Source organism: Prunus dulcis, chromosome 6, assembly GCF_902201215.1.
Source record: "Prunus dulcis chromosome 6, ALMONDv2, whole genome shotgun sequence".
In the NCBI taxonomy this organism is placed as follows: domain Eukaryota; kingdom Viridiplantae; phylum Streptophyta; class Magnoliopsida; order Rosales; family Rosaceae; genus Prunus; species Prunus dulcis.
In genome coordinates, this window is record NC_047655.1 from 4,851,521 (window position 1) to 4,873,013 (window position 21,493).

The following is a 21,493-nucleotide window of genomic DNA, read 5'->3' on the forward strand; positions in this document are numbered from 1 at the left end:
TAGATTCGGCTCGTTGGCATTAAGGCTTCTTGAAATAAAAAAAACTTTCTTTGATTTTATTTGTTTAATACAAGCGATAGTCTAAACTATAATAAGAGGGGGTTTCAAGGGCAGGTGCCATGAGGATTCGTACTTGAGGCCAATAGGTGCCATGAGGATTCGTACTTGAGGCCAATAGTCTGCAAATCAATGTTATTTTTCACTAAGCTATACTCCATTAGCAACTTTTATTTGATTTTCGATTGCACTGGTTTAGAAATGTTTCAAGAAAATGATGAAAAAGGAAATGGGCTTTATCTATGGGCCCAGGCCCAGTACCCGAATCTCTTCCAAAACATAAAAGCGGTTCGATCGTCTCTTTCATTTGGGCCTCCGAACCGTTGGAAACTTTTCAGATCACCGTTCTATCTCCGCAAAACAATTGCAGAGAGAAACGCAGTGCAGTCGCAGAGGCTGACGAGAGAGCGAATTCCTCCGCCTTAGCTCGTCTTTACTCTGCCATGGATTCACGCCACGCATCTTTAGGCCGACGAACGGTTGAGATCTCATCGCCCGCCACCTGTTTGTTTTTTTTTTTTTCAAATTTATATCCGAATACTCGTATTTTTCTTCAATTTGTTCATTTGATTTGAAATTTTCAGTTGGAAGATATTCGCCAAAAGAGAGCTGCAGAAAAATTGAGCAAAACTTCTTCGGGACCCGATCTCAGCAAAGCCTCAATCCCTATCGGTTCGTCATCTATATTTCGTTAAATTTCCCAATTAAATTTGTTATTGATTTTGTGAGTTATTGCTAACGTCGTTCATTGCACAGACCATGTAGGAATGAGAAAATCGGAGAGTGCAAGTCGGCTATCTGAGGTAGGAGGAGCTAGTTTCTGTATTTTTTTTTTTTTAAGAAAAGAAAAAGTTTCTCAATTTTTTTTTTGAAGCTTTCGTTTGGTTGCTGAGAAAATCAAGTTCAAATTCTCATGTAATTTTAATGGCTTGTGCAGAGCGACGTTGGGGTTTTGGTTGCTCAGATACAAGACTTGGAGAGGAAGAATGCAGAACTGGAAGAACAAAACAAAAACTTGGCTTCCATGGTAGGTCTATTATTTATGTAGTTTTGTGTTTCTTTCTTAGTTTGCAGTTTAGGAGACTTTTAGTTATGGGTGATGATCAATTGTGGTGTGCCTAATTAGTTAGTTTTCTTGATGTTTCAGCTTGAAACAAAGGAAGCTGGGGTTGACGTGCTGCAGAAACGTTTGAACGATCTGGTAAATGCAACTTTTAAATATCTTCAATTTCCTTTTCAGTAAAAGATTTTGTCTGTTTATGTCTATTGTATTGTCATCTCTGTCTTCCATATATTATGTCTTGTTATGTCTGTGTATATTGTTTTCTTTTCAGGGTGCATATTAGTTTTTTGCTGCTTGTACTAACATTATTGCTTAAAAATATTGATATGAAATAGATGCACAACTATTGGAGAGAAAAAAGGTTTTCCTAGTTAAATATTTCAGCCTGTTCCCATATGCTTTGTTTGTTGTAAATTGCAGGAGAAAAACACTGTACCGTCTCTCAGAAAAGCTCTCAAGGACGTTGCAATGGAGAAAGATGCGGCAGTTGTTGCACGGGTACTGACCATGCATATGTTAGTTGGTGATTCATCTCACTTGGTTCATCGTGTTTCGTGTCACTCTCAATCTGGTTTCTTAGTGTAGGAGGATCTTTCAGCTCAGCTTCGTACGCTCAAGAAACGTCTGAAAGATGCAGAAGAAGAACAGTATCGTGTATGCAATTAGTTTTCTATTAGTTCTCTTGGAACAGCAGATTATTATGCTTTTCTCACTTGTTGTCTTGCAACAGGCTGAGGAAGATGCAGCATCCTTGAGAGCCGAACTGAATATGATACAACAACAAGCAATGAGTGGTATACTTAGTGCAGTAACCTCAATTGCTAATTCACCAGATCAGATACAAACCTTAGAAAAGGAGTTAGCTAGCTTAAAATTTGAGTTACAGGTGATAATTTGTTTAATGGACCTTGTGTAGTTTTGCTTCTGGTTCTTGTTTGTAGGCATTTGACTTTGTTTCAAATTTTGTAGCGAGAGTCGCAATTGAGGCAGCAAGAGCGACAACAATTGGCAGAGGAGCAAGCCCGGGCATCCACCCTTACATCTGAAAAGCAGGAATTGGAAGAAAAGCTTGCAGCTATTTCTAGAAAGGCTTCAGGTACAAAATCTACCAAATATATATGCAGAGATTACAACACCATAAGGAATTTCGGAAAATCTCCTTTCAGATATTCGATGTACTTTAAAAGGAGAGGACTTTAGGGGCCTACTTTAACTCTTAGGGTGCACATAGTCTCATGTGGAAGAGACTGATAAACAGTAGTACCTATAAGGCTGTTGGTCAAGAAAAGTTAAACAAATTTGCCATTGTTGGCCTGAAATTTTCCTCTTAGGGGATGAGGATTTCAATACAGCTACCATTGTATTTTGTTTGCATATTCAGCAATACATTCTTACGTTCGTCTATATCTAATTTAAGATTTAGAACCTAGATCCCTTGACGGTTCGGGGTATATGGGGTTGCAACTGGAACCTAGATCCCTCTGTATTTTGTTTGTTCTTGATGCCTTCTGTTGTGTTTTGATTTGTTATGGCTCTGTCAGTTGTGTTGTCATTTGGCCATTTAGTATAATTCATTTATTGTATATTGGCATTTTTAAAAAAAATAGCTCCTTATGAATGTTGTTTCCCTGGTTCATGCACTGCAGAAGTCTCAGAGAAAGTGGCTGGCAAGGAATTTTCATTAGTAAGTTAATTTTTTGATGATCTTGTTAAATCCTTTTATAGTTGCTTTGTCTATGATCACGCGCCAAACAAAATAGGGAGGAAAACAAGGAGGCAGCAACTTAATGAGTTCATCTGAGTCACAATTGAGTGCAAATGTTAATGACTTAAAATTTGAGTGGTCTCTTAGCAAGTTCATGTGGTTCTAGTCCACTTGCATTACCTATTTTTGCTATTATTGTTAGTCTGAGTGTGACTCATCAGTTCAACCTCCTTTTTTTCTTGTTGTTCCTTGATTAATTTTATTTGGATAAATGTTTTACTGGTTAATGCATTAATGTTCAGGAGGACAAGGAGAAACTTGAGAAGCAGTTGCATGACATGGCTGTAGTGATTGAGAAATTGGAAAGCAGTAGACAAAAGCTTTTGATAGAGGTTATCCTTGCAACTCTTTCTTATTTTACTCCAATGTGATTTTTTGGTGTATGTCTTTGACAGCAAACTCACTTTTTGTAAATGGTGGCAGATTGATTCCCAATCTTCAGAGATAGAAAGGCTCTTTGAGGAAAATTCTAATCTCTCGAGTTCCTATCAGGAGTCGATGAGCATATCAGTGCACTGGGAGAATCAGGTAATTGTCAGTGGCTAAGGTGATGGAGAATGACAGAATGTAGCTTGTGGTTCTAGGAACTGGTGTTGCCTATCTGTTCACTTATCCATGATACATTTTTCCTAATCTTACGTGGCACATTGGATTCCCAATAATTAGGCCAAAACAATTGTCAACTGTACATGGAAAATGGTTGTTATGGCCTGAGCTTACACTATACTGGACTAGTAAATTCAGCTAATCTGGTGCATGTTTGCAGTATGAAACTGCATTGTGATACTGAATAAGTTATGGTCAACCCAGAGTTTAATTATGTTTGCAATATCTTCTTAGAGTAGTCATTCAGTTTACTATATTTCGCCGCTTTTTTCTTTCTGTGAAACTTCTTAGTTTTTGGCATGTGAACTTGCAGGTGAAAGACTGTCTTAAGCAAAATGAAGAGCTCCGTGGAACTTTAGATAAGCTGAGAACAGACCAGGCCAAGGGGACGCCAGAATCCCACGAAGGCAGGGATAATGAGACTGGTTCAGCTGCATATACAACTGAAGTTCTCTCCATCAAGGTTAGTCTGTGTGCTTAATGTGCCATATTTGATCAGCAATAAGGTTTTGCAGTAAAACACTCATCAAGAAAAGTGTAGGAGAAAAAAAGTTTTATTTTTGAACTTCCCTTGGTGCTTTGTTTTGTAATAGATTCAAGATGAGGATGTGATTTGTGGGAAAAGTCTCACAACTTTTTTTTAATGAAAAAATTCTGAATAACATAATAGTTTTTTTTTAATTTAAATAATTTTCTTGTCAAACAAGCATGGATTATCCGGAAGAAGGTTTTTATATTCTTTGTTTAATGTGGTTGCCGATTTTGAAGAGGTAGAGAAAGACCAATATGTTAGAAGTTTATATAACTTGTCAAGTAATTATAGCTTTCATTATTTGGGATAAGCTTGTAAAATTGATGATGTCATGAATTTCGCTTGGTTACTTCTCTGTCTGACATCAATGCTACTTTTTCTTTGGTTTGTAGGATCAACTTGCAAAAGAACAGAGCAGAGCAGAGGCATTATCAGCCGAGGTATTGCAGCTGTCCGCACGACTCCAACAATCCAGCCAAGCATACAATGGGCTTGCACGCCTGTAATATATTCTCTCTCTCTCTCTCTCTCTCTCTCTCTGTTTCCATTCTCTTCTTATAAGTTCCATGCTAATGTCTATTTCATCTAAACCTTTTGCAGCTATAAACCAGTGTTACGAAACATAGAAAGCAGTCTCATCAAGTTGAAACAAGATGGCCCTGTGACTGTGCAGTGAATGCATAGGCAAATCAGCACAACCCCCTTTGTAGAAAAATTGGTCAAAGAAGCGCATTTTCAGTTGTAAAGTTTTTAAAACCCATTTGGGCTCGGCTTTTTTCATGTATCAAGATGTGCACTAGTGAAAAAAGTGGTATTCTCTGTATCAAACCCATTTGTAGCACCGCATTTCAAAGAAACGATTTAAATCCCAAAAATTTGTGGCCTCGGCGCAAGTATCTCGAAACCTAATTTGCCTGATTCCCTTCGGCAACATGAAAGGGCGCATCACGAGAATGTGCATCATATAGTTCGACAACAACTTGATCCGTTTGTTTTTCAAGATCGCTATAGTAGTATAAATCTGTTGCAATGTGCCACAGGAGAATGCTTTTATCAAAAGGTACTTCAACCAATCTTCAGTTGAATTTTTCGATACAATTTCTCTGTTGCAGCGCATGATTCCCTCTCCAAGTCCACACTTCACTAGCATTGTGTTCTTTTCGATCAACGACTCCTTGAGCATCTTTGAGTTGCTCAGAGATAAGCTGTTTCATTTTGACGGGGACATCCTCTAAAGTCGTGTACCACTACTTCTCAGACATGGTATTGATACCAAGGAGCCTTTGAATTCCAGCACACTTTAGGGGCTTCTCTTTCGGAGAAAAGTTGATCAGAATGTACTGCGTCATGGATTCCGACCACCTTTTGTCACAGTTCTAATTTGATCGAAGCAAAGAGATATTGCTCGATACTAGGAGGAGGATGGATGAGCCAGCGACTACTTCTGCTTGCTTAACCAGTATAGTGTCCATTCTGTGAAAACTAGTACAATGTAGCTCAAGGGCAATAGCTCCAACAGACAAGAAGTGAGAATCACGTCAATGGTGAAATAACGTTGCTTATCAATGACGAAACAAAAGACGAAATGTTTAGGGCGTTGTTAATTAATTAGTCTGGTGCTGAATGAAACATTTCATATTGCCGGAGGGGATAGGGCAAATTAGGTTTCGATACACGTGTGACGAGGCCATAGAGTTTTTTGACAAGAGAAGAGAACTCATAACCAATGGAGCAAGCCATGCCAGGCAGGTTTTGCTCGAGGTGATCACAGAGTTAGATCCCTTAGGAGACACAAGCAAGACAGTGCTGCTGTTTGATGGGTGCAGGCTTGCAAATCAGTTTCAAGCATTGGAAGCAGAGGAGGGATGGACCAATGAAGATAAATGGAAAGTGATAAGTCAATGTGGATGGATGCAGCATGCCCAACAGCTTAGGCATGGGGGAGAGCTTCTCGCACATGTATGCCTTCTCTCATGGCAAATCTTGGTTTCAGCCAACAATTTCAGATAAAACGAGGCTCACCAACAATTAGTCTATATGCTGTTACTAAGCAAGCCTAGCTTTTGGCTTTGAAAAGTTCTCCACAAAGTTCATTTGCCAGAGTGAGTCGATGATCTGAGTAATTACAGTGAGGTTTTGAAAGATGGTCACCTGTATATCTCGTTCACTTGTTATAATATAAGTGGATATTTATTAAAACTACTATACTTTAAAAATGAAAATCTTAAAACATGACATGACATGACATTCACCTATATTATGACACATGAACAAGTTATATCAAGTTACCGTATTGGTGTATCATATAAATAATTTTTCAACACGATATGGGTGTAGCTTTGACAAATGATTTTTATGCAAATAATGTCATGTTATGATTTGCCAACAGCCTGTCACAAGTGATGAAAACATAGGCCCTTACTTTGAAGGCACCACTTGGCAGCAATCAATGGATGTCATTCATATATTCTTCTCCGTGATACATGCCTCCACAATCGTAATCTTTGCTTAATAAACTTTATATTCTCAGTCCTTTGTCGATTTCAACTGTTTTAAGGAATCTTTGGCTTTTTATCCCATACCTTTAGCTTTTGTAGCATAATAATGTTATCACTTTACCTTGATTATACAGGCATTTGCCACATAAACTCTGTTAACAGTTATTACTGTCAATGATAATTTGGTTCACCCGTACTCAGTTTTCACTTTATTAATGAAAGAGGTCTTTAGTTCAAATATTATAAACGATATATATATATATATACACGTTTATTGAAGGAGATCTTGAATTCAAATAATATTGACGACATATATATATATATGTTGAATTTAAAATAATTCATAAAAATGTTATCTTGCTATGTAGAAATTATAATGGACATCAGTGATTTGATGGTGTAGCACAGCTGGCCACCCGATCATTGATGCAAGTATTAAGCATAATCAAGGTGTGAGGCCAATCCAATGTGGGTGGTGAAAGAAACTTTGAACCTATTTGAAAATGGAAGAATACAAAAGGAAAAAGCAAGCACTAGTTATTCTAGGAGATTCCTTGTCTCATGTCATGATCAAAACTTGTTAAATAAGAAAATCATGATACTCAATGTCATTCTCATCCCTTTTTCAATTTCTCTTATAATTAGAATGCTCTGCTGATAATTTCACTCCAGCAAAACATGAAGGGGAAAACCATTTGCTTCTGCATTCCTGCAGGCCGCAAACAGAAAGATAATGAAGAGAAGCATGATGAGTCCTCTCATTCCAACTCTCGCCGAAGCCGCAAGAGTAGAGGACATGTTGTTGCAACAGGTACTGGAGATCACGCTGAAGGCAATGATGGAGACACCGCGGCTGCCGCTGCAGCGCCAACAATGGCCACGGCAGCTGTAATGATGAGTGCAGCCCACATGTCAACTATGGATGGCGATGGCGGTGGTGGCAGTGCTCATGGTGGCGGCGATGGTTGATGGCATTGAAAGTCGATGCTTTTTTAGCATTTTTGTTCAATTATTGTCTCTACTATTATATTATTCTACTTAATTTTGTTTTTTTGTTTCTGGGTTCTATGATTGTGAAGAGTGAAAGAGTGGACAATCACAATGTGATATTCTGTATTTTCATTTTATATTTTGCAATAATTATGTAAGTTTGATTGTCAATGAACTGAGAGTGGAAGGCTTTCGTTTTTGCAGTTGTCTTTCTCTCTCTGTTCTTCTGTTTATTGTTACTTCTTGAGCCTTTTGTTTGCAAGAATGATTGACTACATCCCATAAGCTTGTGAGTCTTGTACAAAAAAAACCCTCTTCAATATCGACAATCAAATGGTTTAAGGATTTTAATTTTAAGAAGGCAGCGATTCAAGCCAGTGTACCATTTTTGTGCTGGATTGAGATAAGTTAGTATCAAATTTGATCAAATTTTAAGTTGTACTCGAAAGCCTTTTGGAGTTCTTACATAGGTTGGATCTCAAATTCTCTATAGTGATTCTATGGCCACTCAAAACTTGCCCCCAAGAACATCTATGCTCATGCTTTAAACGATAAAAAATGCAAAACTAGACCAATGTCACATACTTAACTGCAAGGAAAGATCTATTCCGACAAAATTTGGCCGGGATAGAACAAATTTGACTGGAAAAGATATCCCGACAATTTTGCCGGGAAAGATTTATCCAGACAAAATTTATTTGGAAAATATCCATCCACACAATAGTTTCTCCAGGAAAGAACAAACTTCACTAGGAAAGATTTATCCTGACAAACTCTCGCCATGAGAGATTTACCCGGACAAAGCTGGGAAAGATATCTGTTGGGAAAAAACAAAGTTGCGGGAAATATTTATTCCGACAAACTTTCGTTTGGCAAGATCTATAAAACAATCGTTCGCTGGGAAAAGATCTATCCTGACAAAATTTCTCCCTAAGAGATATATATCGACAAACTTTCACTGGGAAAGATCTATCTCAACAAAATTTAGCCGGCCAAAAACAACTTTCGCCAGGAAAGAATTATACATACAAATCAATTCAACACCTCAATTTTTGATTGCTGCTAAACGAACCCTATAATTAACTGAGTACACCCTATAATCTAAGTTAACCCTAATATTTTAATCAAAATGTAAAATTAACTAAGTACACCCTATTTAACTACCAAAAATAGCCCTAGTACAACACTCTAATACCAATCCTAAATCAGGTTTATCTTTTTACATGAATTTGTGCCCTCTTTTCAGATTTTGGGTTTCATCAAAATCTTTAATTTCGTAATACCAATCCTAAACTAGTACTCACTGCGTTATTCGTGAGCACCAAGCAATACGAAGATTTTTCTACGTCTGATAAGGGTTGAATATAGTGAGTAAGGTATACTTATTAAAAAAAATTTTGTTTCACAATTCAATATATCCTTTTCGGTCATTTTATATTATGATAAATTAGTAATTCAATAAGTAATTTGGTAGTATGGTGTACTCAGTTAATTTTAGAGTTCGTTTAGCAAGACTCTTCAAAAAATTGTTTTTTCAATGTACAATAACTTACACTGTGTATCAAATAAGTTGCACATGATCAACACGTGAGCCCTTTGAAGAGTATTTTGACATCCAACATGTATTCATGCACTATCCTCGTTCTCTCTCTCTCTCTCTCTCTCTCTCTCTCTCTCTCTCTCTCTCTCTTCCTACATGGATAATGGAAGGCTTAAGTTACTAAATCTTATTCGCAATCCTGCTCACCTAAGGACCTGAAAATAAGATCAGTTACGTGGACGTTTGGCTACTCTTCTCGGAGGACGCGCAGCAGCAGAATTTGTATATTCAGGTCGTGTATCAACAGGTGCACACTTGATGATATACGACGAGCGACTGACATGGCATACAAAGCAGTAGCTGAGTATGGTCTCAATCAAACCATTGCCCGTGTCTATGGCAACACTATCTGCTGGTGGAATGGATGAGTCGGGGGGAGGTGCTCCTTGTCCTTGGGGAAGGGATCAGGTCCTGTGTATTTTTATTTTATTCCTTATCAAATTATTTGCGGTAAATACTGATCCTAGAGTGATGAAAACAGGGGCATCTTGTTGATCTTGTTCAAGGAGAGGTTAAGGCATTGCTACTAATGGTGTCAAGGGATGGAATGAACTGTATCGTGAGAAAGAGGGACAGAGTCACCTTAGAGTAATGGTTCGATCACCAGGGACAAATGTGTCTTTGTGCAGTGCAGCCGCTCGGCTATACTATTGGCATAGTAAAGCCGCGCGGCTCTATTTGTTACTCTTGAAAATTTTAAGCCGCGCGGCTATATTGTGAAATTTTCTATTTATAGAGTATAGCCGTGCGGCGATACTTGAATGATATTTTTTTTAAATAGTATAGCCGGCCGGCAATACTCTTCTAAAAAAAATAATATAGCATAGGCGGGTTTTCTCCTCCAATTGCCTGTGACAATATCGAGCCTAAAGCAACCAAACACACACCTTCAAACAAAACGACAAGACTTGAATTGCAAAACCAGATGCTCCAACCTAAAAAGACCACAACTTTCAAATAAATTTGAAAACAAAAAATCAACCCAGAAATCGTGCATGCAACCAACGAATTGAGCAACTAAATGTACGGTTATTATTACGTTGGGCAGAGAGTGAGGTGAGTGTCTTGAGGTTACTGGACTGGAGAGACTGGAGTTGCAGAACAGACTGAGAGGCCATGGTAGCTAGTATAAGGGGGGGTCTATCCAATTCAAAATTTTAATGACTTTTATAGAGTTTAAAAGTCTAGAGGTATTCAATTTAGACTTTTAAAGAGTATATAAAAGTCTAGTGGTATTCAATTGTGACTTTTAAAAAGTATTTAAAAGTTTGGTGGTATTCAGTTATGACTTTTAAAAAGTATTTAAAAGTTTGGTGGTATCCAAAAAGTTAATGACTTTCAAAAAGCTTATTAAATGAATGACTTTTCTATACTTTTAAGGCTAATTGTGAAGAGCAAAAGTCTTGCCAATTTACTAGTGACTTTTATCAACTCTATGAAAGTATTTAAGAATTTGTCATCTCTATGAAAGTCACTCACTTAAAAAAAGTCTTTATAAGTATGAATAGCCGCACGGCTATACTATTTAAATCTTCTAATATATTTAAAGAGTATAGCCGTTCGGCTATACTATTTCAATATTCGAATATATTTAAAAAGCTTCTAATATATTTAAAGAGTATAGCCGTTCGGCTATACTATTTCAATATTCGAATATATTTAAAAAGTATAGCCGCACGGCTATACTGTTTAGATATTCTAATATATTTAAAGAGCTCGTGCATGCAACCATGAATTCATGTATTTTAAAATCCACTGTTAATATTTCTCTCGATCGTATATAGAGTTAGAGGGAGAATGGGACTGAGGAAGGAATTAGAAAGAAAAAAAAGTTCCCTGTAAAAAAAGAAGAAGAAAAAGTTTCGACCTTTTAAGTTGGAAAATATTTTAAGCGGTTGAGTTTAACTAAACATAATCTTGTGATTAAGATAAATTTGTTCCTCACATAACCTCATTTTCAGATCTTTATGTGAGCAGTACTCATCTTATTCGTGGCTTATCAATTGAGAGTTATCGTGTTTTCTTATAGTAAATTTAGGTTTTAGCCACAAAAAAACTTTTATTTTTGAAAAAAATCAAAACTTTTTAAAAAAATACGAAAAAACCTCTAAACTTTCAAATTAAAGACATGCAAATATAAATGATTCCTTAAGAAATTCAAAAATAAATAAAGATAATTTTGTCAATTTTAACTTGTTTTAAAAAATTTGTCTCTCCTTCAAATTTGTCCAAAGTCTCCTTTTTCTTTTGCAATTAGCGTAGCACAAGTTTTTCTTGCCTATTTGTGGCTTGAAATCGAGGTTATTTTTGTTGGGATAATTTAGATTAAAAACTAAAAGAGAGAGAAAAACAAAACATCAACAGCCCAAATAAAAGGGCCCAAGAAACTCAATCCACTCCTTCACGTGCGAAGGCTTTGTCTTTTATCAAACACACACTCGACGACGCTCTCACATCCCAAAGCCCTAATCTCTGTAAACCTAAAATCCCCAATCTCCTCATCTCTTTCGCTTACGCACACACAGCCATGGCTCTAGTGAGACCTGGATCAGGGTCAGCCCAGCCCGCGAAGCTTCGATGGGGAGAGCTCGAAGAGGACGACGGCGAGGATCTGGACTTCCTCCTGCCGCCGAAGCAGGTGATTGGGCCCGACGAGAACGGGATCAAGAAGGTGATAGAGTACAAGTTCAATGAGGACGGCAATAAGGTCAAGATCACGACCACGACCCGGACTCGGAAACTCGCCAACGCTCGACTTAGTAAGCGGGCCGTGGAGCGCCGCTCCTGGCCTAAGTTCGGCGACGCCGTGCATGAGGACGTCGGTGCCAGGCTAACCATGATCTCCACTGAAGAGATCCTCCTTGAGCGCCCCAGGGCTCCTGGTATGTCTTGTTCCGATTTTCGGATTGTTGTTGATGGGTGTTTTTATTTTAGGGTTTGTGAGGAGGATTATGTGAAATTTACTTACCCTCTCTGTTTTTTTGGGAATGTTTTTGACAAAAGTTTAATTGTGTATGATTATGATTTTGTGATTAAAAACCGATTCTTAGAAATATAGTAAAATTATTTGGGGAGATTTTGGTTATTATTTTTAAGTTTCTATGTTAGTTTTTGTAATAGACATGTAATGATTCTTGAATTAAATCTCGACTAAATATGTTTTTCTAGGAGTATTTCAAGTAGGTTAACTGGGTTTTCTATTGGAACAAATGAAGCTGTAATTGTGAATTGGATTGATCGTTGCGTTGTTACTAAGCATTTTGCTTTTCTTTCCCTTGCTTTTACCATGTTCAAGGGAAATTAGTGATGCGTCTGTTTGAGGCAATTGCTATGTTTCAATGAAGGGAATAGGAAAAGGTGCTTTGTTTAAATGAACAATTACTTTGTTGTTCTTGACAGTCTGTCTAGCTGACCTTGTATGTCTTTTCTAGGTGAGCATGGGGCATTTAGCCTTTCGTCTTGGAATTAGTTCCCAACAGTTTTCCTAATTGGCTTAAATCTCATAACTCGATGTGGACAGTATACATGTCTAGTTAAATGATGCAGAAAGATCTTCTAACCCAAGTTCAGCTGTGCCAGCTATCTTGAAATGCTCCTTCATCTGGGCCTGGACTCAAGTCCCTTAATTTAGGTTTATGTGGAGGTTGGATGTTGTTTTAGGTTAAGAGGCCTGCTCAGGGATGGCTACTTTCTCAGAGATAATTTAGTGTAAATTCATTGCATCAATTTGATTTTGAAGATAACGTCTCTTGCCATGTCATTTTCATTTGTGCATGATGCATGATTGACATAGAATAATATTTTGAGTAACTATTTGTTGATGGCCTCCTATATCTCATTGCTTTTGCGGCTTCTCTATTTATGTCTTATGTCAGAGATTTTTTTTATATTTGCTTGTTATCATTCAAATCCAATTGGTCACAGTAACTGAATTTTTGGGGTTTGTGCTTATCATTTATCATCATCACCCCATTTTTATATTTGTTTTTGACTGTGAACTCCAAACTCCAAACAGGTAGTAAGGCAGAAGAACCAAAGGCTGGAGGAGACTCTTTGTCTCAACTCGGAAAAGGAGGGGCTGCTCTCAAACTTTGTAGGACTTGTGGTAAGAAGGGCGACCACTGGACTTCACAGTGCCCATATAAGGATCTCGCTCCACAGGCTGAAGCATTTAGCGATAAGCCTCCTACATCAGATGCCGCAACTGGAGCTGCTGGAACTGGCAAGTATGTTCCTCCAAGCGTGAGAGCAGGGGCAGACAGAACTGGATCTGATATGAGACGAAGGAATGATGAGAACTCTGTTCGTGTCACCAACCTTTCAGAGGACACACGGGAGCCTGACTTGCTTGAACTTTTCCGGCCTTTTGGGGCTGTAAGCCGTGTCTACGTTGCTCTTGATAAGAATACGTCCATTAGCAGAGGATTTGGGTTTGTCAACTTTGTGAACAGGGAAGATGCCCAGAGAGCAATCAACAAACTGAATGGGTACGGTTATGACAATCTCATCCTCAGGGTTGAATGGGCCACACCCAGGACAAATTAGACCCTTCTTACCCCTCTGTTTTCTTAATCTTATGAAGATATTTGCATTAAGAATGTTTTGTAGGATTTTGGTCCTACAATGTTTTTGTTCAAGATTTTGTTGCTCTAAATGGTTATTAAAGTTGCTTGTGCGAGTACTGAATGATTAATATGAGTTGCTTCCTGCAAAGCCTTGAAAATTGTATGCTTGCATTCGTTTTTTATTGTACTAGAAGAGAGATGTGGCTAGAGATCTTGGGTACCTAACCTAAACACTGTTGCGTTTTCTAAATAAACTCAAGGGTTTGAGTTTTGTACGCATTGTTTGCAATGAATCATGAGCTGTTTGGTTTGTGCAGCCCCCTGATATTGGGTTCTGCAACTTTATTTTGTTCTTGAAAAAACATTTAGTTATTCACCTGCTCTTTTGTAAGATAAACAAAGCTTCCATGCAAAGGGAGAAAACAAGAAATTGAATATAGCCTATTTTGATTTTTCCAGAATAGGCCACAGCTATCAACATTTAGTTGACCATTGATTGTTAGGATATGAGCGGGCTGGAGGTAGAAGCAGACATTGTGAATTGGATTCCAGGAGAAGCAATGAGTTGGGAGCTTGGGGGAGGACTCATGGCAGAAGCTGGAGACAAGAGGAATTTGATTCCCGATCGATTGGAGCTTGTTGAATCCGCCGGAAGTGGGACGTAGGGCACTGCAGGCAATTCACAGTACCAGGACTCCGCGGGGGTTGGTTGCTCACCAGCTCTATACTGAAGGATAGTCCTGTATAGTAAGGGTAGGAGGCCCTCCATTAGAAAAGAGGAGAGGGGAGAGATGAACTATTTTTCAGTGGGGGTGAGATTTGGGAATGATTTTAAGGCAAAAGTAGAGGGGTGGTATTGTGAAGGAACTGGTACGATGTCATTTTTTCCACGCCTAAAAGTGACCCTGTGAGATAAAATGAAAGCTCATCTCCCACTGTGGGGATCCAAATAAAGAAACTGTGGGCATGATATTATATGTTTTACCAAATCTGTCTAAGATCTGTTTTTTAGGTGGCAACATGTCCCTTTTCTTTTATATTTGTGTGTGTTTTTATTTTTATTTTTTATAAATCCAAGTTTTATTTAATCTGTGAAATCAAAGAGACGGTCTCTACCTTCTTCCAGAGAGAGGCTCGAGAGCCATCATTGTTACAATTTTGCTGCCTACTGTCCAACTTGCCATCTTCCCTCTCCAAATGCAATCTCCCTAGGGGTTTGATTTGATGTGCATACTGTAAAGTTTATGGGTATATTATGGAGTGGAAAATGGTAATATAATATATATATATAGAGTCTTCATTGAGGAATCTCTTAAATAAGATTATTGAAAGGACGCCTTTATATATAAAAGTTACAAAACAAGCTTACCTCACTGTTCACTATAAATATAATTTAGTACACAAATCCGGCCCTGAAAAAGTACAGGTGGTGCCACAGCACAAGGTAATGCCAACTTGTACTTTTGGATTTCTTATGAGCATAATAAGCTAAATGATCTATTAAATAATAACTACATTTCCAAAAGTACGGTATACTATTACTATGCTTGATTTGGAGAGAGGAATTTGAAAGAAAATGATTTGAATATGAAAATAAAGTTAAATTTGGTACAAAATCGAGAAAAACATTAGATTCAATGTACTCGAAATAACTAAATGTAACACATTTAAAATGACTATATACTAGCAATAATTTAAAATCCATTTATTTTGCTATACATTGAATTGTAATAGTTTAAACCAACAATTTTACCTTATAATATCTAATCACTAAATTTGGAATCATATCATCCAAATGGACACTATTTACATCAAAATCTTTCACCATCCTAGAGATCGCATCTTGTAAACGTTACGGTTAATTCCTTGAACACGTGTAGTTCTTCACCCAACATAAATCAATTACTATAAGAGCTATACGTCAAATCTCGAAAGTGACCACGAAAGAGGCCCACGATTATCTATACACCTATAATCAAAAGTTCAACTTGACTTTATTCTTCTCTTATTGAAAGGATAAAATTGCTATAGCTACTCCTACTAACCTATTATCTAAAGATAACTTAATCTGCCCATAATCCTAATTTTTTTCTCTGAAATTATAAAAGTTCAAACTAAAAGTCCAGATGCGATAAAGATAAAAAGAAATTAAAATGTATTCATTTACGTGTAAAAATAAATATCATTAAACTAAAAACTAGTTGGTTTAAAATGTAATTTATCGGGCTATTCCTTTGGTTGATTGAGAGAGGTGCCAAATTTGAAAATTGGAGAAGCTGCCTATCCCACTTGAATTACAGCTAATTCAGATAATTACTGCAAGCCATGCGATCCTATCCTACCCCAAGTAAAACCAAATCATCAATGGGTTAAAAATAAAAATAAAAAATCAAACTGACAGGAAAAGAGGGCAGATTGGGAAAAACAGAAAGAATCAAAAGAATCCAAACTGGCAGGCAGACGTGCACTCTCTGAACTCCGCTCGTCAGCATCGGCTTCATTGGTAATTTTGGGTATATAAAGCAGCAAGGGGCCCAAATCTTAAAGAGCCCAGATTCCCTTTTCGACAGTCTGTCTCAATCTTTCATCTCGTGGGGTAGTTCTTGTGCATTTCTGAGCAGAGCTCACCTTCCAGGTTGTACCCACGACCACATTTTCTTGGTTTCTCAGATATCAGCTTCTTCCATCCCTCAGAAACGTTTTCATGGCTTCGCTCGTCGAATCTGGCTGGAGGGTACTTCCTCTTTCAATCCTTTTACTTTTATACCGTGGTCATAGCTTTTTACTGGTTTTTTAAAATAACAAAAATGGTTTCTTGAACCCAGATTTGATCTTTTTGTTGGGTGTTGCTTGCTTTTGAATTACTGTGTTTTTCCCCTATATGTGTATATTTTTATAATGCAGGCATGTGGGTTGTGATTGGTGTGATTGGTTTTTCTGTTTTTGTGGGATAACGTAATGATTTGATCTGCCTAGTGCATTTGGATATTGTTGTTACTGAATTTAAGTAATGAGGTCACTGGGTGGTTCTTTTCTTTCTCTTTCTATTTCTTTATGTAATTTGGATGAGGAATAGTGACAGTAAGGCGCATTATGTGTTCAGAATTGATATCAGCTGACGATTTGGAGATATTTTATTAAGATTATGTTTCTTCAAAAAGAAGCAGGTTCGTGTAAGTTGTGGTCAAGCAGTGTTAGTCGTATGATGCTCGAGTGTGAAGCAATATAATTGGATTGAAATGTTATTGTCGATTCCTGGGATAACGCAATGATTTGATGTACCTAGTGCATTTGGATATTGTGGTTACTGTTTTCAAGTAATGTGGTTATTTGGTTACCTTTTATTTTTCTTTTCCTGTCCTTTTCCATTGTAATGACATCAGGCAGCATTAGGTGTTCAAGATTGACATCAGGTGAGGATTTGTAGGTGCTTTATTATGATTATGTTTCTTCAAACCTAAGCGGGTTCATGTAATTTGTGGTCTAACAAGCGTTAGCTATATGATTCTTGGATGTGAAGCAATATAGTTTGAAATGGTATTATTCCACTGTTCTTTTCTTTGACTAATAACTGTACCTAAATGTATATCTGTTTCTTATTTCATGCAACACCAAACTCCTTTTTCCAAACTTCCAATGTCCTTTCTATTGAATCTTGGGACCCTGGATCACATGGACTGGGGTCTGAGTCCAGGTTAGGAGCAACACGATGCATAGGCGGGGGTCATCATACTCTGGGTTCTAAATGATGGAAAATATTTTTCATTCTTTCAATTAAACGATGCATAGGCGGGTGTCATCATAGTGTTTCTCGGTTGGTCCTTGCTTTCATCTCCATCGAACAATTTTGTAACTTTGGTGTGTGAATGTTACCTTTAAATGTTCTCAAATGAAAGGAAAATGCAACTGATTTCTCTCTAGAAACTCCTCTGGTCAGGAATGATTAATTTTCCTTCTTAATTCTCCTAATTGTCTCTATTGTTATCTAATATTTTCCTTACTTTGTGAAATTCTTCTTTCTTTACTGTGCAGTATCTGATCACAAATTTCAACGACTTTCAACTGGCATGTCTAGGAAGTTTCTTTCTCCATGAGAGTGTTTTCTTTTTATCTGGACTCCCTTTTATATTTCTTGAAAGGGCAGGATGGCTGAACAAGTACAAGATTCAGGTTCATCTCTCTTGACTCGGCTCGTAGTTAATTATTTTCATCTTTTTTTTTTTTTTTCAGATCAGGAAGTATTTTTTTCTTCCTCAAAGATTTGTCTGACTAGCGCTATATGCCAGCCAAAATGTTTTCCAGCTCTGTTTAACATTGGAGATTGTAGACACAAATGTGTCTTGGAATCTAGTTTTTAGTAGAAATCTCAATGATCAGGGATGAAGTTAGTTGTAGATTTGTTGAAAAAGGTGATGGAGACTACGTAGTTGGGTCGGGCTTTATGTTTTGGGAAGAAATTTGATACCAAAGCTTTTTACTGGGCCTTATTGCAGCAATCACAGTTTTGTTTCCTTTGGGGGAAGCTTATGGGATAGGTGAGGCTCTAGAGCTAGCCTTTTACACATGAACTGCAGCTTATAAGATTCTTGCACTTGATAGTTTGTGGTTCAAGAGGAAGGATTTTGATTAATAGTTGTTATTTTGGGATAGGGACTAGGTTGGCAGAGGAGGTATTGAGTCATCTTTTGTTTTAAATTGCACTGCTCACATGTATGGGTGTAAAGGGCCATCTATTTCTGTGATTGGGGTGACTGGATTATACCTAGTTGGGCAGTGATGTATTAAGAGTTGGCATCGTCGTGTTGCCCAAAACAGAATAGAAGAGTATGGACGGAATTTTCATTGTGTGTATTTTTGGTATTTTTCAATGGAGCAGAGAAGCTGATGGGAAGGAGTACGCTCTCAGGGAGAGGAACTATTTTGAGAAAGCTGTTTGAATGGACTAGATGGGCTTTTGCTACTTCTGTTGTCGATTCATGACAATTTTCTTTCTCTTTACATATTTAATGATTGTTTGGTACCTTTTACCCTTATGGACATAGGTGCTGCCCCATTGGCATTTCAATAGAACTTATAAAAATAGTGCCGTAACTTGATTCTAGTTTTCTGCAGACAAAAAATAACAGCCCTGCAGCTCAGGAGAAATGTATTACTCGCCTACTGCTGTATCATTTTTGTGTCAATCTGCCAGTTATGATCATTTCCTATCCTGTCTTCAAATTCATGGGCATGCGCAGTAGTCTTCCATTGCCGTCCTGGTATTTTCAGGTTCTTTATATGCTAAAGCATATTTTCTCAGACATTGTGGAAGTTGATGCCGTTATCATTTCAAATGATGAAGGCCACAATTTTTTCTACCTTTTTGAACATTTGGACTTTGAAAAGGCATAATTCTGTAATTCTGCATTTGGTTTGGCAGGAAAGTTGTTTCAACACAGATCATTTTCTACTTCATCTTAGAGGATTTTGTATTCTATTGGGGACATAGGGTTCTGCATACAAAATGGTTGTATAAGCATGTGCACAGTGTCCATCATGAGTAAGTGAGATTTCTAAGTGAACTTATTCGGTGTTAACAGTTTTGAATAATGTAATATGTGAGCTGCATTTTGGACCTCTTACTGGTATAACAAAACATGTGCAGATATGCTACGCCTTTTGGACTGACTTCTGAATATGCTCACCCGGCTGAGATATTGTTCCTTGGCTTTGCCACCATTATTGGTCCTGCCATCACTGGGCCCCATCTGATCACTCTGTGGTTATGGATGGTACTTAGAGTGCTCGAGACAGTTGAGGCACATTGTGGTTACCATTTCCCGTGGAGCCTCTCAAACTTCTTACCTGTGTATGGAGGGTATGTGTACTTTTCTATAGCGGTCCTTTTTAGCAGTGTGTATACAATATGTGCTAATTTATTCCTTTGTTTCTGCAATGGTTTTCTTTTATCATCCAGTGCTGATTTTCATGACTATCATCACCGTTTGCTTTATACCAAGTCTGGCAACTATTCATCAACTTTTGTTTACATGGACAGGTAAGCTTTTAGCATCTGCTGCTTAAAGCATTAGGAATTTTTCTACTGTAGTGTAAACTATAGTGATTGCCAGATTATCTCTGAATTATTTATGAAAAATACTTGGATCAGACTATGAATTAATGTTTCATCATTTTTGTCAGTTGATAGTTCCTTGTTTTCAAAAATGAATATATTCCATGGAATATAGTGTTACTAATCTAACATGAAACCAATATTTGTTCATCTTATGAACTTAGTTGTTATGGCTGACATGTTCTGTTCTGTTAGCAAGTTCTATAAATTGCTCTTTTCGCCTAAAATATATGAAATATTATTTCCCTGAGATGCACAAGCTCCTGATTTCGTTTTCAGTATGCGGATGGGTCTTGTTGGTTAGACCAAAGTCTTCGTTGAAAGTTTGAGATGTTCAAGGCTCATCCTTTTCATTTGTGTGGATGAATTTGGGTTCCAAAATCTAGCAGCTTTTGGTTATGGTTTGTTTTTTAAAAAAAATTAATTGCACTTCATTTTTTCCTTTCTTTTTTAAGAAAAATTTACCTTCATTGAATACGTGTTTGAAGAAAAAGGATCTGGATGGGCATGTCCGCATGAGAAATAAGGTGGGTTTGAAGGGAGATTGAGAAACTGGTTTGGTGAACGAGGGACGAGGGACAAGGGACAGGAGAACACACCTTTGGCAATAATCCACTAGTTGAACTTGTAGTTCATCTTGCTATTAGTTTATATAAGAATCTAATTTCTTAATTAAGTAAATAAGTGAACACCAACAGAGGCAGCAATGCCTGCTGAAGTATACCAACCATGTCTCATAGTGTCATCTCTCTTTTGTATGATTTTTCAGGATCTTTGGAACCGATACCGGTTACAGAAAGTTGAAGGCACTGAAGAAAACTGGAGTTGAAGACGACGGCAAGGAAATGTGACATGGGAGCCAGAAATTTTATAAACTAGCTTGACATTAGTAAATGGGTTCTTTGATTTTAAGGGCAGTGCTGAAGAGGTCTCCGTTTCTGCCTCCACCTAATCTTTGTATGCAGCCACCTTTTTTGTGTTTAATTTATTTTTCTCATTTTAGAGCTTATGTTAATGCGGAATCAGTTGAAAGCTTTATGCAGACATTTGTGCCCTCCTATTCCTAACATGAATGAAGATGCTGCATTTTTCTTCTTCCCCCAACGTTCTCTTTGGCCCCTCTGGTGATAATAATCTTATGTTGAGTCATGGAATTTGGAATTCACTAAATCAGCAAAAGATTGTATTTTTCTTTATTAACTAATTAATTCCATTAAAGATATAAGAATTTATAAAAGATAAGGGATAACATTTTGAAATGATTGATCAATATCTGTATATGTTCAAGATTTGTTATTCTTCTATTTCTTTTCTTTTGACTCCCCCTGAAAAACCTACTACAATGTGTTTGGATGATGAAATATGAAATATATAAAGAAAAAGTCAGAGAATGGTGAAACATTCAAAATATCAAAAAATGTTCTTAATTAATTCAAGTATTAAAAATTAAAATAAATAATTAAATAAGAATAATATGGTAATTTCACACTTTTTCATATTTAAAAATTTTAAAATTAAAAGAAAAATCAAATAATGAATCCTATTTTTATGGAACACAACTACCCATTATCTTTTTCAATTTTACATGTCTGCGAAAAAAGTAGAGAATAGTGAAATATTCAAAATATCAGAAAATATCATTAATTAATCTAAACATTAAGAATTAAATGAGAATAATATGATAAATTTATTTTTTAATATTAAA

At 37.1% G+C, this 21,493-nt stretch overlaps 3 protein-coding genes across 4 annotated transcripts; all 3 read left to right on the forward strand.

The window, feature by feature from the left end:
- The first annotated feature begins 355 nt into the window (after nt 1-355).
- On the forward strand, nt 356-5,688 carry LOC117630890 (myosin-11). The gene is made up of 15 exons (XM_034363731.1): nt 356-536; nt 642-729; nt 814-860; nt 995-1,084; nt 1,205-1,258; nt 1,541-1,618; nt 1,706-1,774; nt 1,851-2,006; nt 2,090-2,216; nt 2,767-2,804; nt 3,128-3,217; nt 3,309-3,413; nt 3,805-3,954; nt 4,416-4,525; nt 4,624-5,688. The coding sequence occupies exons 1-15, from the start codon at nt 501-503 to the stop codon at nt 4,697-4,699; spliced, it is 1,314 nt and encodes a 437-aa protein (XP_034219622.1). The 5' UTR covers nt 356-500; the 3' UTR covers nt 4,700-5,688.
- Nucleotides 5,689-11,522: 5,834 nt separating this feature from the next.
- LOC117630889 (eukaryotic translation initiation factor 3 subunit G) lies at nt 11,523-13,986 on the forward strand. Its single transcript, XM_034363730.1, has 2 exons — nt 11,523-11,993; nt 13,127-13,986. Exons 1-2 carry the CDS (start codon nt 11,639-11,641, stop codon nt 13,654-13,656), a joined length of 885 nt encoding a protein of 294 aa, XP_034219621.1. The 5' UTR covers nt 11,523-11,638; the 3' UTR covers nt 13,657-13,986.
- Nucleotides 13,987-16,116: 2,130 nt separating this feature from the next.
- On the forward strand, nt 16,117-20,892 carry LOC117630888 (methylsterol monooxygenase 2-2). Of its 2 annotated transcripts, XM_034363729.1 has the most exons (7): nt 16,171-16,410; nt 17,709-17,846; nt 18,789-18,934; nt 19,096-19,215; nt 19,321-19,533; nt 19,633-19,713; nt 20,558-20,892. In XM_034363729.1, the coding sequence occupies exons 1-7, from the start codon at nt 16,381-16,383 to the stop codon at nt 20,637-20,639; spliced, it is 810 nt and encodes a 269-aa protein (XP_034219620.1). In that variant the 5' UTR covers nt 16,171-16,380; the 3' UTR covers nt 20,640-20,892. The 2 variants fall into 2 exon arrangements, with proteins under 2 accessions (XP_034219619.1, XP_034219620.1); XM_034363728.1 differs by having other exon boundaries at nt 16,117-16,410; nt 19,321-19,713.
- The last annotated feature ends 601 nt before the right edge of the window (nt 20,893-21,493 follow it).

Excerpts from the sequence above, each read along its gene's own strand:
- LOC117630890 (XM_034363731.1), top strand. The coding sequence starts at position 501 with ATGGATTCACGCCACGCATCTTTAGGCCGACGAACG. Across the intron at positions 1,619-1,705 it reads ATGCGGCAGTTGTTGCACGG|GAGGATCTTTCAGCTCAGCT; the intron begins GTACTGACCATG and ends TTCTTAGTGTAG. Across the intron at positions 2,805-3,127 it reads CTGGCAAGGAATTTTCATTA|GAGGACAAGGAGAAACTTGA; the intron begins GTAAGTTAATTT and ends ATTAATGTTCAG.
- LOC117630888 (XM_034363728.1), top strand. The coding sequence starts at position 16,381 with ATGGCTTCGCTCGTCGAATCTGGCTGGAGG. Across the intron at positions 18,935-19,095 it reads AGTCTTCCATTGCCGTCCTG|GAAAGTTGTTTCAACACAGA; the intron begins GTATTTTCAGGT and ends TTGGTTTGGCAG. Across the intron at positions 19,714-20,557 it reads ACTTTTGTTTACATGGACAG|GATCTTTGGAACCGATACCG; the intron begins GTAAGCTTTTAG and ends ATGATTTTTCAG.
- LOC117630889 (XM_034363730.1), top strand. The coding sequence starts at position 11,639 with ATGGCTCTAGTGAGACCTGGATCAGGGTCAGCCCAGCCCGCGAAGCTT. Across the intron at positions 11,994-13,126 it reads TGAGCGCCCCAGGGCTCCTG|GTAGTAAGGCAGAAGAACCA; the intron begins GTATGTCTTGTT and ends AACTCCAAACAG.